General features: G+C 41.8%; 1 protein-coding gene across 1 annotated transcript in view; it reads right to left on the bottom strand.

Moving 5' to 3' along the window:
* Positions 1-320: 320 nt before the first annotated feature.
* Positions 321-17969, bottom strand: part of slx4ip (SLX4 interacting protein) — a 32915-nt gene continuing 15266 nt past the window's right edge. The window contains 7 exon segments of the mRNA XM_034608238.1: positions 321-1973; positions 2070-2125; positions 2127-2177; positions 7852-7861; positions 11057-11127; positions 11130-11146; positions 12584-12661. Coding sequence (XP_034464129.1) covers positions 1181-1973; positions 2070-2125; positions 2127-2177; positions 7852-7861; positions 11057-11127; positions 11130-11146; positions 12584-12661 — 1076 coding nt within the window. The 3' untranslated portion in view covers positions 321-1180.

Raw genomic sequence — 17969 nt, forward strand, 5'->3', positions numbered from 1 at the left:
ACGTTGTGGAGTTGGACAGATTTTAGATTTTAGAAACACACTCATTCAGAATCTGTTTTAAAAGGATTAGTGCCGAGGCAGGCGATTATCAGCACCTCTGCAGCGACTTAATACATTAGGGTCAGTTTCTCAATAAGAACAGAATTGGCTTCTGTAAGTGACTCATCTCAGGTTACACCCACTAATACTGAGAGCATGAGAGCGGCGAGGCAGTGGTTTGTTAGTTACATCAGACGTGTTAGCCAGTCTGGAGTGTTTGATTCCAGCAATTCTAAGAGAATGTTTCGTTAATTAAAGCCAAATGTTTAGAGAAAATGATCAGCCTGATTACACATTTCCACAAATAAAAACATTTATTTAAGAGATAAAACTTATTTGCAGTAAAATCAAAAAAAAAAATCAGGATTCAGGCAACATGTTATATCATCATGAGTGACAGTTGACCTCTGTTCCAACTAAACTACGTCAGCAGCCCTGTTGAGCGTCAGATGTGATTCTGTCGTCGTCCTATTTAAAACCACCAACACTTCCAATACTCCTCATATCACCACACATACTTGGTTCAGTAAAAAAGCTGCATAAAACCCTCACATTTAAAATACATTTCAGGTGCTTAGCAACTAAGCATTGAGCAAATTGCATATGAATGAGATCTGACTTCAAAAAGAGACATTTTTTGAGAAGCGAGTGATGAAATAAAAGTGGAAATAACGATCAATCACAGCGGAGCTTCAGCGGGGGAAACTGGACACTTTTCAGACACGTAGGAGCCAGTGTTTCAGACTCCGAGCCATGACGTACTGCATGGCTCCTGCCTGTCTGAAATCCCCAATCTTTAACACAAAACCAAATCTAGACTCCAATTAAAGGTTTTCGACTTTCATTTGCAAGCCTCTGTTGACCACCACTATTTATGGGTGGAGGCAACGTCTGTTTCAAGTATTTGACAAAGCGTAGCTCAAATGCTTGTGTATCAATTGCCATAATGTGTTCAGCATTTGATCTGTGTGTGTCTGGAAAGCACATGTGGAAAGAACAGACATCGTAGTAAAATGTGACACATGTACAAATGCAAGTCATCTGAGGAGACTGCATGGGGTAAACGTGTAGCCTGACCAAATATCATCTATCTCCGTGGCGTCAGGCATCTTTACTGTAGCTCGCCCCCCCTCCCCTCCCCTCAGGACCTCTTCATTCGTCGTAATCTCGAGGTTCTGGGCACATTTTCATTCCCCTCCTCTCCGAGTGTGGATCTGGAACTAATAGAGGAGCCCGAGGATGCAGGCTTGACAGATAGGCCCCTCAGACTTGTGGCCAGCCTGTTTTGGTTTGTCTGTGCCGTGTTATTGCTTGTGAGGGGGAGCCTCTGGGCGCGTTTCCCTGGCGTAAGCAGCTCTACTTCCAGTGTGGTTTTGGTGCACTCGGAGACTGGGAAAGCCTTGGACTCTGACTTGGCTTCGACTGGAGGAAGGGGCGGCGGAGGAAGAAGGTCATGCTTGGATGTTTGTGTAGAGCACTTGGTGGAGTGAGTTTGCGTTGGGGCTGGAGGTCTTCCAAGGCACGTCCTCTTGGCCCTCTGTGGGTGAGGGTCTTCCCCAGCGTTGCTCGGCTTGCACCTCTTGCTCTTGCTGGTCTCATGACTGATTTCTTGTTTCCAGAAAACTACAGAGGCTCCAGTTGGGTTTTTGCTGTCTGGAGGATTATTCTCAGTCTGCTGTTCCTGGGTCGGGCCCTGCTTTTGAGTAGACTCAATCTGAGCTGTGGCTTCAGTTAAGGCACCAGCGACAGGCACCTTGTCGTCTGCTTCCGAGAGTAACTTCTGTCCAGAGCTGGGTGCCATCTCTTTGTGGCTTGATTCTGACTCTCCAGGTCTAAGTTCCCCTGTTTGTTCTTCTGGGCCGGCTCTCTGGTCCATTTGCTGCTCCCCCATACTGGAAGCACAGAGCTGCTGCTGGACACCAGCTTGTTTGGCTCTGAAAAAGCCAAAAGGATAAAAGGATATGAACAGATACTCGAGTGTCCTCTCTGACTGGTGGGATTGGAAAAGTTCTGCATTAGATCATACTTACATCTTTTGAAGCACCGTCTTCTTTGTTTTTGTGGGGCTGTTTAAAGGCTCTTGGGTTTTCTCCCACTCTGGAAAAATATTCTGATCTGCTTTGTTCACTCAGCTCAGTCTGGAGAGGACAAACAGAATTGGTGTAAACAGAAAATATTATTCCTGGCATCCCCTGGAAAGGTTGGATCCACAGCAGACTGCTGTCATCATCTGGCATTGTGGGACATTAAATAACAATCACTGCTGCTGCAGTAAAAATCACAGCACACTGAATTCAAAGAAACAGAAAGTTCATATACATTTTCTCGTCCGATTGTCATGACTCCCAAGTTGTGTTGTTGCCTTACAAGAACACTGTTTTCTATAATGGCCTCAGATACCACTGAGTAACACCCAAGCTGGCACAAATAATTAGTCCCCACTTAATAACGTCCAAAGCTAACCACGTCAAACACTTCAGAAAAAGATTGCCGACTTGTCATTGTGTGACGTACGTTTCATAGTCTCTGTCTGAGGCTTGAGTGATGCTTGCAGCCTGAGGCAGATCTACTGAACGGCGAACCCATGCTGACAAGTTAAAACAGCGAATAAAGACGATGCATTCAGAAGATGACAGAGCAAAGCAGAAGAAAAGTACTAGCTGAGGCATGGAATGGAAAAACTTGATAAAAGGATATTAAGTATCTCAGAGCATCGTGATTAGATATAAACAAATTAGTGGAAGTGATCCCATTGTTTGTGCACTGCAGCAACACGTTGAGTCCCAGGTTTACTGGTTTAAAGGTCGTATATCTTACACTTTCTTTGTATTTTTGATGTTCTTATATCTTTAACAAGATAATACAGTTGGTATTATGAGATAATACATTGTGGTTTTGGTTTCTGCCGTCTCGCAGTTCTCTCTGGAGCTCCTTGCAAGAGCAGGCGATCAGAAAAAATTAGAAACTTAAAACTTAGGAGAACAGCTGCAGAGCACTGATAAGAGTCCTTAACAGAGACTGATTTGCAGATTTCAAGTAAACCGAATGCCTTCAAAGTTGGAAAGTTGGTCCTGAATGGGTCATGGGGAGGCCCTTATCCAATAGAAAGCAATTTACACTGCGCTGGGTTCAGTGCGAAATAGGCAGTTTTTTAGGAATTTTCTGTTTAAACAATTTCCCACCTAAATGTTAAAACACACCTGAGATACCCACTCGACTCAAAATATGTTTCCACGATACGGCTTTGCTCCCGAAGTCTCGATATACAGGTCATGTAAACTTCTTCATATAATTTGGAAATCTCAGACACACAATGTCAGCTTTTCCTCCATTATGAGTTCCATATCTGGCTATAAGCTTCCTTTCTATTGGGGATAATCAAATGAGATGCGGAAATCTCACTTTCTACAATATGGCATCCTTAAACATAAACAGGAAATATCTGGACAGTGGATACCAAATTAACAATTGCATTTTGACAACGCCATTGAGCAAGGCAGTTTGACTGAGGAATACGTTACTCCTGGAAAACAATTATTCCATTTAACACAGTATATCTGTGCTTCTGTAAAAAGCCAACTGGCTAAACTGGTCAACTCTGGGTGGACATTTCAACATATCCACATATTAAGAGGAATCTCTGAAGTGGAATGAGGAAAGGGAAAGAGATTGGATCTCTCCAACGTGTGCCCTCAACAGGCCACTAATGAAGGTTAATCACAGGTCTTTTCCTTGGCTGACCTGGAACAGACGCTGAGTTTATGAGAGAACAAGATACGCTGATGCCAAATTGAGCAGAACCGTAAGTTGGAGAGTCTGTCAGTTTATCAGGAATTAATTACATTGAAATATTTGGTGGGGGAGTTTCAGAGTCCCATCTTGGCCCACCCATCCTTCCACCAAGTTTCTAGAAAATCAGTGCAGTAGTTTTTGTCTAACAAACAAGTATACAAACAGAACCTTCTTGGTGGAGGCAACTCAGAGTCTGTAGCAGTGCTATGATAACAAGCTAAAGCTGTACTTGGTGGTGCTTTGAGCCAAATGCAAAGTTCAGAATGCTGAAGAATGGGGCGGCTGTGGCTGAGGGGGTAGAGCGGTCGTCCTGTATAAATACAGACTATGAGACCATTTACCAACATGCTCATATTAATCAGCCATGATGTTTACTATCATTTAAGTAAAGTACAGCTGAGGTATTTGGTTATTAACTAATTCAATGTTTTACCTGATGATGATACTATAGGTGAAAAGTTAAGCTAACACCGATGTTATTACAGTTCATCCTGAGGGCGAGATGAACATTGGTACCAAGTTTCACCAAAATCTATCCCACAGTTCTTGAGTCATTTCACTCAAAAAGACTCATGGTGCCGCAAGAGGAAAAGTGAGGGGACCACCAAACTTTATAGGATTCATACTCTGGAGAATTTGTCTATAAAAGCTTGTTCCAATGCATTATGAAAATTATGAGAAATTTCACTTCTAAGTGAAAACTTTGACCTGCTGCTGGCACAAGATGGAAAGTCAGGGGTTCACCCAAGTCGTTAGAATCCATCCACCAGCCATCGTGAATGTGTTGAACAAGTTCTGTGGCATTCAGTCCAATAATTAAGACATTTCATTAGATTTTTCTGAATCTAAGTGGACAGACTGACATTACCAACGAGCCAAGCCAGGACGGCTAAAAAACTCTTCTGACAATTGCAGTGGGAAAATACAACCAGACAGAAGCAAAATCTTGGAAAACTTGAGGTTGTAGCCACTATGTTTATTCAATATCAGCCATTTTTCAGATCATTACTATTCCATAAACTGGTTGGTAAAATGATCAATGTGCGCTGTAAGACTGGGAAAGCCAATGTGGTGAGCTCTGGCATCCACCAGTTACTGTGAATACAGAGGAAAAAGAAATCAATAATGTCCTCTTTCCTCTCGCACATGATACCAGCGACAACATATGCCCTTACACACAAGGAGGAAGGAGGAATTATCCCAAGCTGCGAGGGCGAGCAAGGGCATTGTGGCTTTGCACTGGGTGTCGAGACTTACAAACTGCACTCTGCTCTGTGGTGTGATGGATGGAACATAGAGGGAGGGGAGTGAATACGAAGGGCTGTGCAGCAGGGAAAGGGGCGTAGACAACAAGAAACAAGGGACAAGACACTGCAGAATGAATAAGAGAAAGAGAGTTTAGGGGGGGGCACAACAAAAGAAGAGGTACCCCCCAGAGTCAGATTGTCTGACCTCAACAGTCTGTCCAACATGCCCACAAATACAAGAATCCTCACACAGGAAGTTCTCCACAAGCTGCCCTTTGTGTACAGATGGAGTCGTTTCAGAGTGTGGGCCGAGCTTCAGTCTTTGCTCTCTCTACAACTCGCACAGGATTTGAAATTGGGACAGTGACACACATACAAACTTTTGCATTTTCCTACTCGCTCACACACCCACCAGTCCCCAACAACAACAATTCTGTGAAAGATGTGGGTGCCGTCATTTGCATTGTAATGCCTTGATATGTATTCTCATCTGTTTAATATGAATAAATGCTGTTTGAAAATGAACTTGAAAGAAAAATCAACAAGAAGCCAATGGGAGGTTCTCTGGGAAAGACGAGCTCCTTTCTGTTCCTGTCGGCACGACTTCAAAAGAGGGAGAGAGAGAGTGAAAGAACAGAGGAGTGTTTAGTTATACGTATGAAAAGAGGTAAAGGTTTGACACACACAGCTAGGCGACAGAAATGCAGACAGAAAGAGAGGGAGATGGTGCATGAATTATTATCTCTGGAGGTTCTACACTCTATATATAGCAGCTAAAAAAGAAAGTAGAGGAATTAAAGGTAAAGAGAGACAGTGCCTGAACAACATGATAATTATCATATTCATGTGGTTAAAACAAAGTATTGTGGGAACAGAGTTGGTCTAATCTTGGGCGGAAAGATACAAATCGCAACAGGGGATAGATGGTGGTATTTAAGAACATCTACCGCCAACGCTATCCTTGTACCACCTCCCTCGGGTACAAGGATTTAACCCACACACCTCCACCGCCAGCCAGTCTGCCGGCCCCCACACAAAAGTGCAAAACACTTCTCGTGATGCAACCCGTAGACGAGCAGTTCCCTCCCCAGCTCTGCAGCCTCGAAAACAACACGGCTCTGCTACAGGAGCTGCAACAATACAGCACATCTGGAAGTCAGATTATCGAGATAAGCCTTGCAAAAGGGCAAAGGGAGCAGAGAGAATGACTCATTTGGTTTAAAAGGATACCAGGACAGAAACGCATAGCTTGCCCCGACTCTGAATGACTCCTGGAAATAACTTCAAAAAGATAAGCAGCTTCAGACTCCATAAAATACAAGGAAGAAACTGTTTCTCATCTGCCATCTCTGCAATAAGGGTGGAACAGATAGGAAGATTATGTTGCTTATCTTTCAATGCAGCTGCACTTGAAAGTAGTGCACTGATAGAGCCAAACAGTCTGAGTGGTCTAAAAAAATCTGCTGCTGCACAGGATGGCTGTAACTCTCTCGGTATTTAAAGACATTGCTGTCTGTGTTTAGTATCCCAAGCTTGATCGGCAAACCGTGGAGTATTGTCATATATAAGTTACATAAATACCCATGGTCATTCATCTGTGCAGAACAATAACAAGTCTGGTGAGTGAAGAAATTCAGTCTTTTTAAGGAACCGAGAAAAAGGCTGAATGGTCTGGTGACCATGCATTTTTCAGTTTATCCAATGGATTTTGCAAGGATTTCCAAAAGCCCTTTGAGACCTTTTTCAACGCATCACAGAGACTCTGCGCACTTTTAGTTGTTAAAAGTTAAAACATGAAAATTACCAGAAAGAAAACTCGATGACACGTCAGCACTGAAAGCGCCGATCAACCATCAAATCATATTTGCTGTCACAGTGGAAGACAGTTTATTTATTCTTGGATTAGTGCTAATGCTAACGACTTTAAACACTATCTCACCTATAAACACAAAAGCAGTGAGATGTCATCCGATAAAGCCAGTTATTCAACCGTGTCTCAAAAAGTAATTTATACCACTTGAAATGTTTGAATACCTCAAACTACTCAAGTGATTGAAAAATTGACCTATCATTCCATTGGAAAGCCCTTTGAGGAGCTTTATAATGGCCTAACTAAGTCTACAAACCCCTCTAACATCTAACAGAGCACCAAGAAATAACAACTCTGTTGAACTGTCAGGACAGAAATACCTCCTGCAGAGATGTTCGTGAAATGAAATGAAATTCCACCACTCGCCCTCCGCCCTCCACCCACCCTGCTCCCACAGAGGAACCATGCCCTGTTTGTCTAAGTTCACCACATCTTGCCTGCAACAAAGTCAACAAACATGCATGGGCACATACTTGTCGACAATAAAGAACAGTTTTTATCCCGGAACAATGATGAAAGTTTTTGGATCCACCCACATGTAAGGATTAAGACAAGCTGTTAAATGTTTTGACTCAGTTCGTGCAAATGTGAAACAGCAGTGAAGACAGGTTGGAACGAGGGGACATGATCCTGTCCTGTAGGAGATTATATCCATGTATTTGGACCGATAGTGCAGAGGAGATCAACGGACACCGGACGCTTGGGAAAGCGCTGCTGCTAGCTGTTGCGAGCTGTGAAGCACAGAGGCGTGCTGAGGTCATGAGTAAACACACAGGCCTGTCCAGAGCTCAGAGGAGGAGGGGGGGCTGGAGACACATCTGCTCTGCCTTTGATCCAAACTTCTGCGGCCCAGCATGCCCCTCACCCCTCTGCTGCCCACTCTGTGCCTGACTACAAAACAACGGCCGCAATCCTAAACACTAGCTCTTCCTTCCCATGCTGCCCTCCTCACTGTTGCTGCTGACTCACAATAGGAGCAATTTTTTATGAAGGACATGAATCCTCGATTGTCAAGGAAAAAAATAACATTGCCAGACCAAGAAATGCCTTTTGTTTGCTTCCACTGTCTCATGAAAACGCAGCAGTTTAAATACCTCTACAGATCAACAGTCGCCTGCAGGTTTCTAGGTCGCAACAGGCCGAGTACATCAGGCTAAAATTTGTCTTTAGATCAAATATGAGACAGTTAGTGTCGCCCCACAGATGTGATGGATGTCAGGATTAACATTCCTCAATAACCACACACATGACAGTCAGGGCTGTGATTTGAGAATCCACCTAAGCTCTTTTTTCATGGTTTACACAACAACTTCTTCGAGAATGATTATCCCGTCTCAACTCGAATGACTCGATATTCAAAAGCTGTGAACACTTTTGCTCTTCAACATGGTTGAAAGGCATGTTGTATGTTCTGGTGTGTTTTGAGCATCACTCCACCTTAAACCTTCAGCCAAATTTGCTACATCCTCCTTAAAGACATGGCTAACAACAACAACTGCATTATCTGATCCTTTGTCCACATGGGAGCAGTGGAAAAAAAACTGGAATTTAACATTGGCATCACATTTAACATCGTGTAGAAACCATTTTACCAGGTTAGAAAGCCCAATAACAATTTTTTTAATTAGATTTCTTCTGATTATCTCAATACCAAACAGGAAATATTTGGCTTACTAGCTGCTAGATGCTCAACTCCATTCACCTACTAAACTTTGTATGTAGTTTGGTGCTTGGCACATAGTTTAATCAATTATTGAAATAAAACTAGTGCAGTGTCTGTTCTATACATACCAAGTTGCAGCTTTCTTTCTGTAACTGTAAAAGTGGCCTGCAGTAATTGAGCTGTGGCAATTAAAGGCCGACTGCTGGACTCAACAGAACCGTGAAGCTGCACCACCGCTGCTGCACAAAGAGCTGTGTATTCAAAGTTCAATGAACCTCAACTCAGTACACAGAACCCTGAACTGGAGAATCAACTATCGTTGTCATGAACACATTGTTGTTGTGATCAACAATGACGCTTATGTTAAAGACTCCCAGCCTCTGCTGCTGCTACAGAGGGCTGATCGCCTGTTTATTCAAAGTGTATTAATATTGAACGGATCCCTTGTCCAAATCACAAACTAAGACGATGCATTTCCTTGGGCCCAAGTGTGAAGCTGATAACATGAACGATTTTCGAGATATGTGAGCCACAGACAGATTATTAGATAGGTGACTATTGCAGCCAATATGCCCGGTTTGAGTTAGCATTGAGAGTTTAATCTTGTTTTGATGATCCCATCATTTCAGATAAGTGGTAATGGTTAAGGACAAAACATCTACTTAAAAAACTGCAGTCCGAACACAAATATGTAGGTTTGGTTATTGACTTTAAGTACTGAAAATCACTAGCTGTCATCCTAGTTCCTTCGCCACTAGAGGAAATGACTAAATCTTACCATCTCCTCTTCTAACTGAACCACAGCTGAAAATATGACTAATAGCAGCAAACAGAATACAAGAAACATACAGTGAGACGCTGACTTTCACAAGACTAAAGGCCAACCATGATGTCACCTTCGTTCCCCCACAACATAACCTCTTGACCTTATGAGAAGTGTCAGTTTGATGAATCTACATTTCCACTGCGGTCAAGGAGTTTTGCTCAACAAGTCACACAAACTGAATCCTAACAACTAAACCGAAACCTCCATAAATACTGGGAAACATGGCTTTTTTTTGGGACTAGCAGGCTCATGCTGTCAAGAGTTGAGGGATAAAAGACCTCTTCTTTAACATATGACCAAATTTGACAGAGAACTCCAAAAACTCCATTATTTTTAGACGGCAACATTAATCCTTGCATCAGCTGTGACTCACTGCATGCACTTTTTTCACTTTTCTTTCTTGGTAACATTAGAATGGCAAAAAATCCCTGTCTGACAAGTCAGAACAGAGCGGGGGAAATAAACAAATAATTGTTTTTGTCATGTGAATAACTTCAGCCTTGCTGTCTGGTATCTTTCCCTTACAAACCACGCTCTCGGCTGGGCGAGTGAGAGCTGCACCACAAGACTCCCACCCTCCAATTCCCAGTGCTTGTACTGTATGAGCCCAGAGAACCACATCCTGAGGAGAGGAACGCAATCGACAGCAATGCCTCCTTGAACTGGAAAATTGGTTACACAATCTGAACTTTTCACTGACGACTGCGTTGCTCCACTAAAAATATTACAATCGCTGCTTTCATTGGACGCCAAACTGCGGAGAGTGCAGAGACATTTCAAAGGGAAACAATAGCAAAAACCCCATAGAAAAAACAGTGGGTCACTGATCATGGGATGAGATGGGAGAGTCCTGTGTCTGTCCTTGATGTGAGTGCCAAGGTGAGAGGCTCCACTACTATTTCCCAGAATACTCCTGGGAGTTTGGGATTAAAACCCCCAAACAATGAACATATAACTGAGTGATGGAGTGCTGTTGTAGGTTTTATTAACCATGAATGATATGCCATATAATGGAGAAGTATATATATTATATTAAGGGTTTTATTAAATGCTACAATTTACAGCGAGGGGGTTCAAGGGTCTACAAAACCATAATTTTTATATAATGTGAATATTATGTTCTGACTATGTCAACATTAACTACATGGCCAGAATGACATTGCATAAAAGTAGGAAAACAATCAGGTTATTGTGTCTCCCTGCAATATTTTTCTATAACGGATACAGTGTGAGAAACTTTTAGAAGGATCGAGACTTTCTCAAGAGCTAAAGTGAACCAAATTACCTTTGGCTGCAGTTTCTGTTTACCCAATAACATTGAGGTTTACAACAGTTTAAGGGCAACAGAAAAACCAAAAATGTACAACTGGGGTGAATTGTCAGAATCTGAGTGTGACACTGCAGCTTTGGACCCCTGCTCACTCTGCCCAACCCCCCCCCCCCCCCCATCATCCTCTCTTACTCCTGTCACTACCCCCACCACCACCACGTATGGAAGATCAGCATGTATACAATGAGAGCAAAATTTGGCACCACCTCCCAATAATAACACACAAACCCATGCAGGACTTTTTGCAGGCGACTGGAAGAGGAAATAGAGGAGTATAAACAGCACTCACTGCGGCCAGGCTCGGTTTCCATGGTGTGCTGAGGCATCCTCGTGATAGCTCACACACACAACGTAGGCGTTCAGGGAAACACACGCAAATCTGCAGGCAAGCAGAGACACAGCACAGACAAGGCTAGTTAATACGTCGGCTGCACCTCTAATTATGAATCAAGCTCGTGGAATTGTGGTGAAGGTTTGACTTTAGAACTCCATGCCCAGTATATTTACTGTCCCTCAGACCAAGACGGAAAAAATGGCATATTATAGTTTACTGCTGACGTTTATGAGCCGTGTAAACAGCATGACATATTAGAAAATGTTACACTAACAATGTTTCTTGGAGTTTTTGATCTGTTTAGAGGGCAGAAACCATCTATAACAATAAAATTGTTTACATTATCATAATAAATGTTATTGTCCCTAAGCTCTCCAGATGAAAGTTAGCTTCAACATATCACCTCAACTGAACAACCACAGCAGCCAATATCTAACCTGTGGTATACACAGCTTGCATAGACCACACACTTGCATTTGTGCAGAGTATGTAACAAAAGATGACTGCAAGATATGTCGGTGAGTAGGTTTGGATACGTTTAAGTTAAAGATACATACAAATTTAACAATAAAATTTACTCCGCAAATACATCCAAAGGATGAACGCATTTGATTTTGGATATTCCGCAACGCCTTTCTCTTGAGAGAGGCAGATGTATTCATCAATTGGGATTAACTCTGTGGCCCTTTCTGTAGTGCCCGAACCTCAGGACAAACTTGGTAATGACTTGGAAAACTGGGTTTGCTTTTTGTACAGTTATTTCAACATATTTATGTTTGTAAGGTTAAAAAAAACACTAAATCAGTAATAGTAAAGGGTTATCAAATAAGCCTCTATTCCAATAATACTTTACGTTGTATTTAATTCTATTATGTTTTTAGCCTCATAACTCTTTAACGGTTTAAATATATAAGCAGACAATTCGAAGAAAGCTCAGTTGTATTGCTATTAAAACTTTAAATGAGCTGACCACTATGTACAGCTCGATCAGTGGACCGATTTACACAACCTTGACCCCAGGGGACTGAGTTTAATTGATGTGGTACAAACATGCTGAGAGAAGCCGTTATCTCAGTCTGCAGCAGGACCAAGCACTACTTTACCATCCAGGCCTTAGGGAGCAGATATTAACTTTACTGACAGGAAGGAGCATGTTGGTCCCATGAAAAGGTGGCCAAGGGTCACAGGCACTAGATGGGCCATGGAGATGATTGTCACTGCCTTCCATAGACAGCCCTCCAATCTCTCTCCCTCTCTCCCACTCCCAGTAGCGTCTCAAGGGAACCGCTTAATGGCCGCCTGTTCTCAACAACACCCCGAGCAGGTAGGACAGACATAAAAACAAGTGAGGGGGAGAAAAATCAACATGCCCGACCACCGACGATTAGCTCCGTCTGTGGGAATTTGGCTGAGTAGGAGCCATTGAGATGTCTATTTCCAGAACCATGTAACTGGGAATTGAAAACATGAAGGTTACGTTACCCCCATGGAGCTGCTTGACAATACATCGGAGGTTGAAGTGGCGCTTCAGAAAATTGGCAACCAGGTTGATCTTTCTCCCTTAAAGAAAAAAAAACTGAAATTCAGATGACAGTAAAAACAGAGCAGAAAGACATGAAAGCAAAACTACGGTACATGTAACAACCCCAAGGTCCACCACAGACACCAGTGTGTTTAGTTGTTGATGGTTCCTGCTGACTAGTTTGTCATTCACGGATGCCACCGATAACAACGAACACAAAACACCTCTGCTGGCATTCAAATCATTTTATGGTAATGCAAATGTTGTTCACACAATGACATAAGGGCATACTATGCAAAGGTTCTTGATCCAATAGAAGCCCTTCACTAGAGAGCAACAATCCATATTACCTTGTTTTGGTTATAAACCACATCAACTCAGACCGGACACGCTTTGGAAATGCTGCTGGCCCTGTTTTAGTTTGAAACTCCGAGGCAGCATTTTAGTCTGACAGGCAGAAACAGAGAGGATTGGAAACAATGACGTATGATCCGTTTTTTTCATTTCTTATTTTCGATCTGAGCAAAAAATCCAAACTACGAAAAACAATCTGTTATTCGTTTTTTGGTATCAGATTCTAAAATGAATAACGAAATAATGACTTGTTTTTTAATTTGACAATTTTGGTTTTCTAACTGAATATGAAAAGAACGAATAATACATGGATTCACTCACAACGTCTTGCTGATTTGTTCTTTTCGGTCATGACGTAGCCTTTGCTGATTCGTCAAGCTACTATCAGATGATCCCCTTCCGTAAGAAAACAAACGGCATCAGCCTCGGCGACCAATGTAGTGCATGTCCAATGTATGAGTGGTCATGTAATATTTACTATGGATAGGGATAAAGACTGATACAGAGCCCAAATGCAAATGAAAACGTAGTAGAATGGATGTAGCCTGAGTTCCACTACTGGCACCCCAGCACATACTGGAAAAGCAGGTTAAACACACTTACTGGCGTATATAATGGCGAGAAACTGCTATAAAGTTCAGCTCCCCTCCCAGTTTGGCACAAGCAGAGAAATGAAATGTCCCAAGCCTCTGCTCTATTTGTCATGGAAATGTTTGTCATGGTATGTAAGATGTGCTGGGCAGAAAAAGTGCCTGTTTGCCTAATCTTGTAGGAATTTGTTGACTGAAAGCAAGGGTCTGGCTAACACGCTATCCAGTTGTTCTTTGTAAAACAAGACAACAGTGGTGGGAAGCTGACAGAGCCTGCTCACCCTTTTTTCCTCTCCTTTATACAGTGGTTTAAAACTATATGTGACTTTACTACCACGTTTATTATGTCCAATTCTTATTTGGCACTCTCATATTGCTGTTGCCGGGTGAAAACATGATTATCCTATGGGGAATTTAGTATTTTAACTTCATTAAAAGATTACACGTCTTCCACAGTTTGAGGGCCTCCTGACCTCTTGCACTCGAGGCCCTTTCAGAGCTCCCGGGATAAATGTCAAATACACCACTCCTGCCAAATAACGCTGACATTTTTTGAAACACCACTGACAGGGCGCACGTCAATAAAACCTGGAAAAACTTGTGAGAGGGTCTGTTCGAGAATTTCCCCTTTCTCATTTCAGCACCATTCAAAGAATCTAATTATCGTCTTCAAAAAAGGAGCTTTTTTGTGATTCTTTGGATAATGACATGCAATTACAGAGACAGTTTGCTACAAAACTGTCACAGGTATGCGGTTAAGTCCACTGGCCAGTGATTAATGGCACCACCGCTGCTTTCTTTCTCTCTCTGCTCCACCACCGGGTTAACTATTAAACAACAATTTAACAGAAGAGAAAAACAGTGTAAATACAAAAGAATGTGGGAACAACTGAATTACTGAAACAATCAAGGATTTGTTATCAAGTCTACAGCCTAAACTGCAATTAAATAAAACTAAAGTGAAAAATCAACTAAAAAAGGCGATTAAAGCTTTTAAAATATGGATATCCGTTCGTTACTATGACACTATGCAACCACAATCAATATTTTGTGATGATAATTGGGTATATTTTTAATCACGTGACAGGCTGTAACACGTGTTAGTTTAGCTATGGGAAGGTGTGCGATCATCTGAAGCTATCATAAAGAAATTTAGCCTCCAGCTAAATTCTAGTGTGAGACAGCTTAGACAGGATTTGTTGACATACATAAAAATTTCCCAGAGACAGAAAACAAATCTCTTATCTGGAACATTAAAAGGAGCAGAAACATTATTGAAAGGTTACTTATGTGGAATAAACTTTAATAATGAGAATTGGAATCAATTAAAAACGTGGGTTGTTTGTGTACTAGCTGTATATCAGTTGCATTATGTGTCAGTTGACATCGTTGAACCAGCTTTTCTTAGGATAGTAACCATTAGTGGTTACTTATAATAGCAACTCAAAACATTCAAAGATTCAAAGAAGATCGGTCTAGCTCCATGATCTGTGGTCTGAGATTTAGATCCCTCCCTTGAAAGAAAAGAGCCTTGCAAAAGAGGCGACATTTGTCAGCATTTGGTGGATGATAAATAAGGAAACATGAAATTTGTTTATAGCCAAACAAGGCCCCAGGTTACACTGTGAATTTGTAAATACAGCATCTTATACTTACAGTCTGTGTATATAATAATGCCATTTGTAATGTATTTGCATTGTACCCATTCAAAATAGATTTGCTGGTAAATAATGACAATGAGGATAAAGTACACATTTTCAGCTTGTAACTTAGATTTAGTCATTTTTCTAGTGTTTTTGTTGCAAATCTTTGCAATCAGTGTTGCCTAAAGCTTCTAATGCACACATATTGACTGTTTTTGGTTGTTTGGTGGGTCTGATCTTACAGAAGAGAGACACATGTTGAAATGAGGTTAGGTAATTGACAGTGGTCCCTCACAGACACTGTTAAGCTCTAAAAGCCCCGGTGGGTGTCTGTCTATAAGTTTAAAATTAATGCGGTGCTGAATGACAAACAACAACAGCGGATGCAAAATCAATAACTCTCGCTTGCTGTGTGCAAGAATTAACAATCAAATGAAACACAATTCTTCAAGAAACATATGTAAAACTAGGGGGCACTATGTGTAAAGCAGGTAATTACTGCAAAGACCATAAATGTAAAGGTGCATCTTGGTACTTCAACCTCATGGTCATTGTTGTTATTGTATACATTCTAATAGACTGAACGTGGAGGCTACTTTGCTGAACCACAAAACACGTGTTAATGACTACATTTGTTGCTGGTGTACTTACTGAACTGTTTTAGAGATGGGAGCACTGGAGGTCAATCCCCTGATACTTGGTGAACATGAAGTATGTAATGATACTGGAAAAGTTGATCCCAAAGGAAATATCAGAAACATGTTCTATGGATATGTAGAGCATGGTTGATAGCAGAATTCCTTTACTGGGAATTTTTTTTTCTTTTTCTTTCATTCTTCAAATAGCAAAGCAGTGATCATCCATCGCGCACTCGGGAAATCTACCTAGAGAGGAATGCAGATCTGTATCTGTTTTGTTTCCCCTGATCATTTTGGGTCCAGGGATCAAGCGTCTTTCAATACAGACTGACGGCTTTCCATGTTTTTAGAAGCTTTGATTTAGTCCACTGGACTCTTTTGCCTCATGTCTAGCTCTGCAACTATTCTCATTGCTTTCCCTGGTGGTTTGAGTGCGCCAATTCCCAGGACAACTTTGACAGGGTTGTCTGGATACAGGGTTGGGAACCAGCACAACACCACAGTCAGAGACATCAGCTGTTGCTCCAACTTTTTAACGTCCTGTGCAGCGCAGCGTTGCTCTTGGCCCTCTGCCCAGGTTCTCTCATGTTAAGCTTACATTCATGTTTCTCTCGAGCAAACAGTTTGCTGGTGCCTCCTGTGGGAATGATCGGCCACTTTCTGCGGCAACTGTGGCCCACAGTGGTGCAATACCCAAATCTGCAGAGCGGAGACTTTAAAGGGTTTCATTTGTTCTTCCTTCAAGAGAAGATGGCCTTGCTTAATTGCTTTGAAACCCAATGCATGACAATATTATGATAGGTCAAATCAAACAGTAAACAAGCTTGCACGCCATGTTTTCAGAAATGTGGTAGATAATATCGTAACCGCTTGTATGGAGAGACTTCGACCATCTTGTAATATACCACAGGACAACTACAGAAAAAAGACAGACTCCACAAGGCTGGTGCCAAGGCTAGAATACTGTAATTTTGAGTCAGTCTCACACACACACACACACACACAACACACAGAAAGAGAGATTACACACACACATGCCTGCAGCTTTCACCACTTCCTGGAAAAACAATGAGAGGAAAGAAAAGTCAACAAACCAAAAGACATCCAGAGTGACTCGGACTGTAAAATGGAAGAGGGATGGGAAGAATTGAGAGCGGGGTCAAAGGTAAGTCCCCATGGAAAAGACTTCATTAACTTCAGTCATATCCTGAGATCATTAAAGCCGACGTAGAAAACAGTCGCTTTCTTCACACAATCTGCATTCTCTACAGCCCCTGCTGTTGTGTGCAGGAATCAATGAGCATTTCTGCTCCGATATGAAAGATTCCCTGGTGGTTCCCATCAGGTCCTAGCCATGTATTAGACTGACCACAGTGGGTCCATGGACTTTAATGAGGAATACTTCAGTGAGTGTGTCCTCTCAGTGCATTTACATATGGTATATGCTATGGTTGGGTGATTGGACTAATATAATGTTTATCTGTGATGTGCTTAGTCAATCGTCGGTTTTCTTTGGACGATTTTTGGGGCGATTTCTCATTTTATAGTCTGCCTCCTCAAGAATTCATTCAACTGTATATGTGAGCCTACTTACTACAAATACTATTTATTACATTAAATTAAATATATATTCATTCGTTCATTCAATCCATCCTGACTCCCTCACTCTCTTCCTGTATCTCTCTCTCGCACGCTCGTGCTGACATGCAGATACACAAACACAATGTCATTAGACGCATGTGTAGACTCAGACTAAGAGTAAAATCAACTCAATTTGGTCTTCATGAACACAAATTTGCTCACAGAGCAGTGAAGTGACATATGGTAACAAGTGGTCACAGTGCTTCCATAATTACATTCGCCGATACTGACGGTGGCCAATTGGATAGTTTTTGCATATTGCCCAACTCTAGTATATGCACTTAAATTACCTTTCTTCAGTAACCTGATATCATTGAAGTCAAGAGAAATCAGATTTGTATAATAGGGGGAAACCCTTGAACACAGGTAAATTTCTGCTAAAGGAAACCAATTTCCATGCCTAACTTGGTTTGTAACAAGAAACCAAGCAAATGGGCAAAATAAAAACTTTGGACACATGAGGGAAGCATCATAGTGCCA

Source organism: Hippoglossus hippoglossus, chromosome 15 (genome assembly GCF_009819705.1).
Source record: "Hippoglossus hippoglossus isolate fHipHip1 chromosome 15, fHipHip1.pri, whole genome shotgun sequence".
NCBI lineage: Eukaryota > Metazoa > Chordata > Actinopteri > Pleuronectiformes > Pleuronectidae > Hippoglossus > Hippoglossus hippoglossus.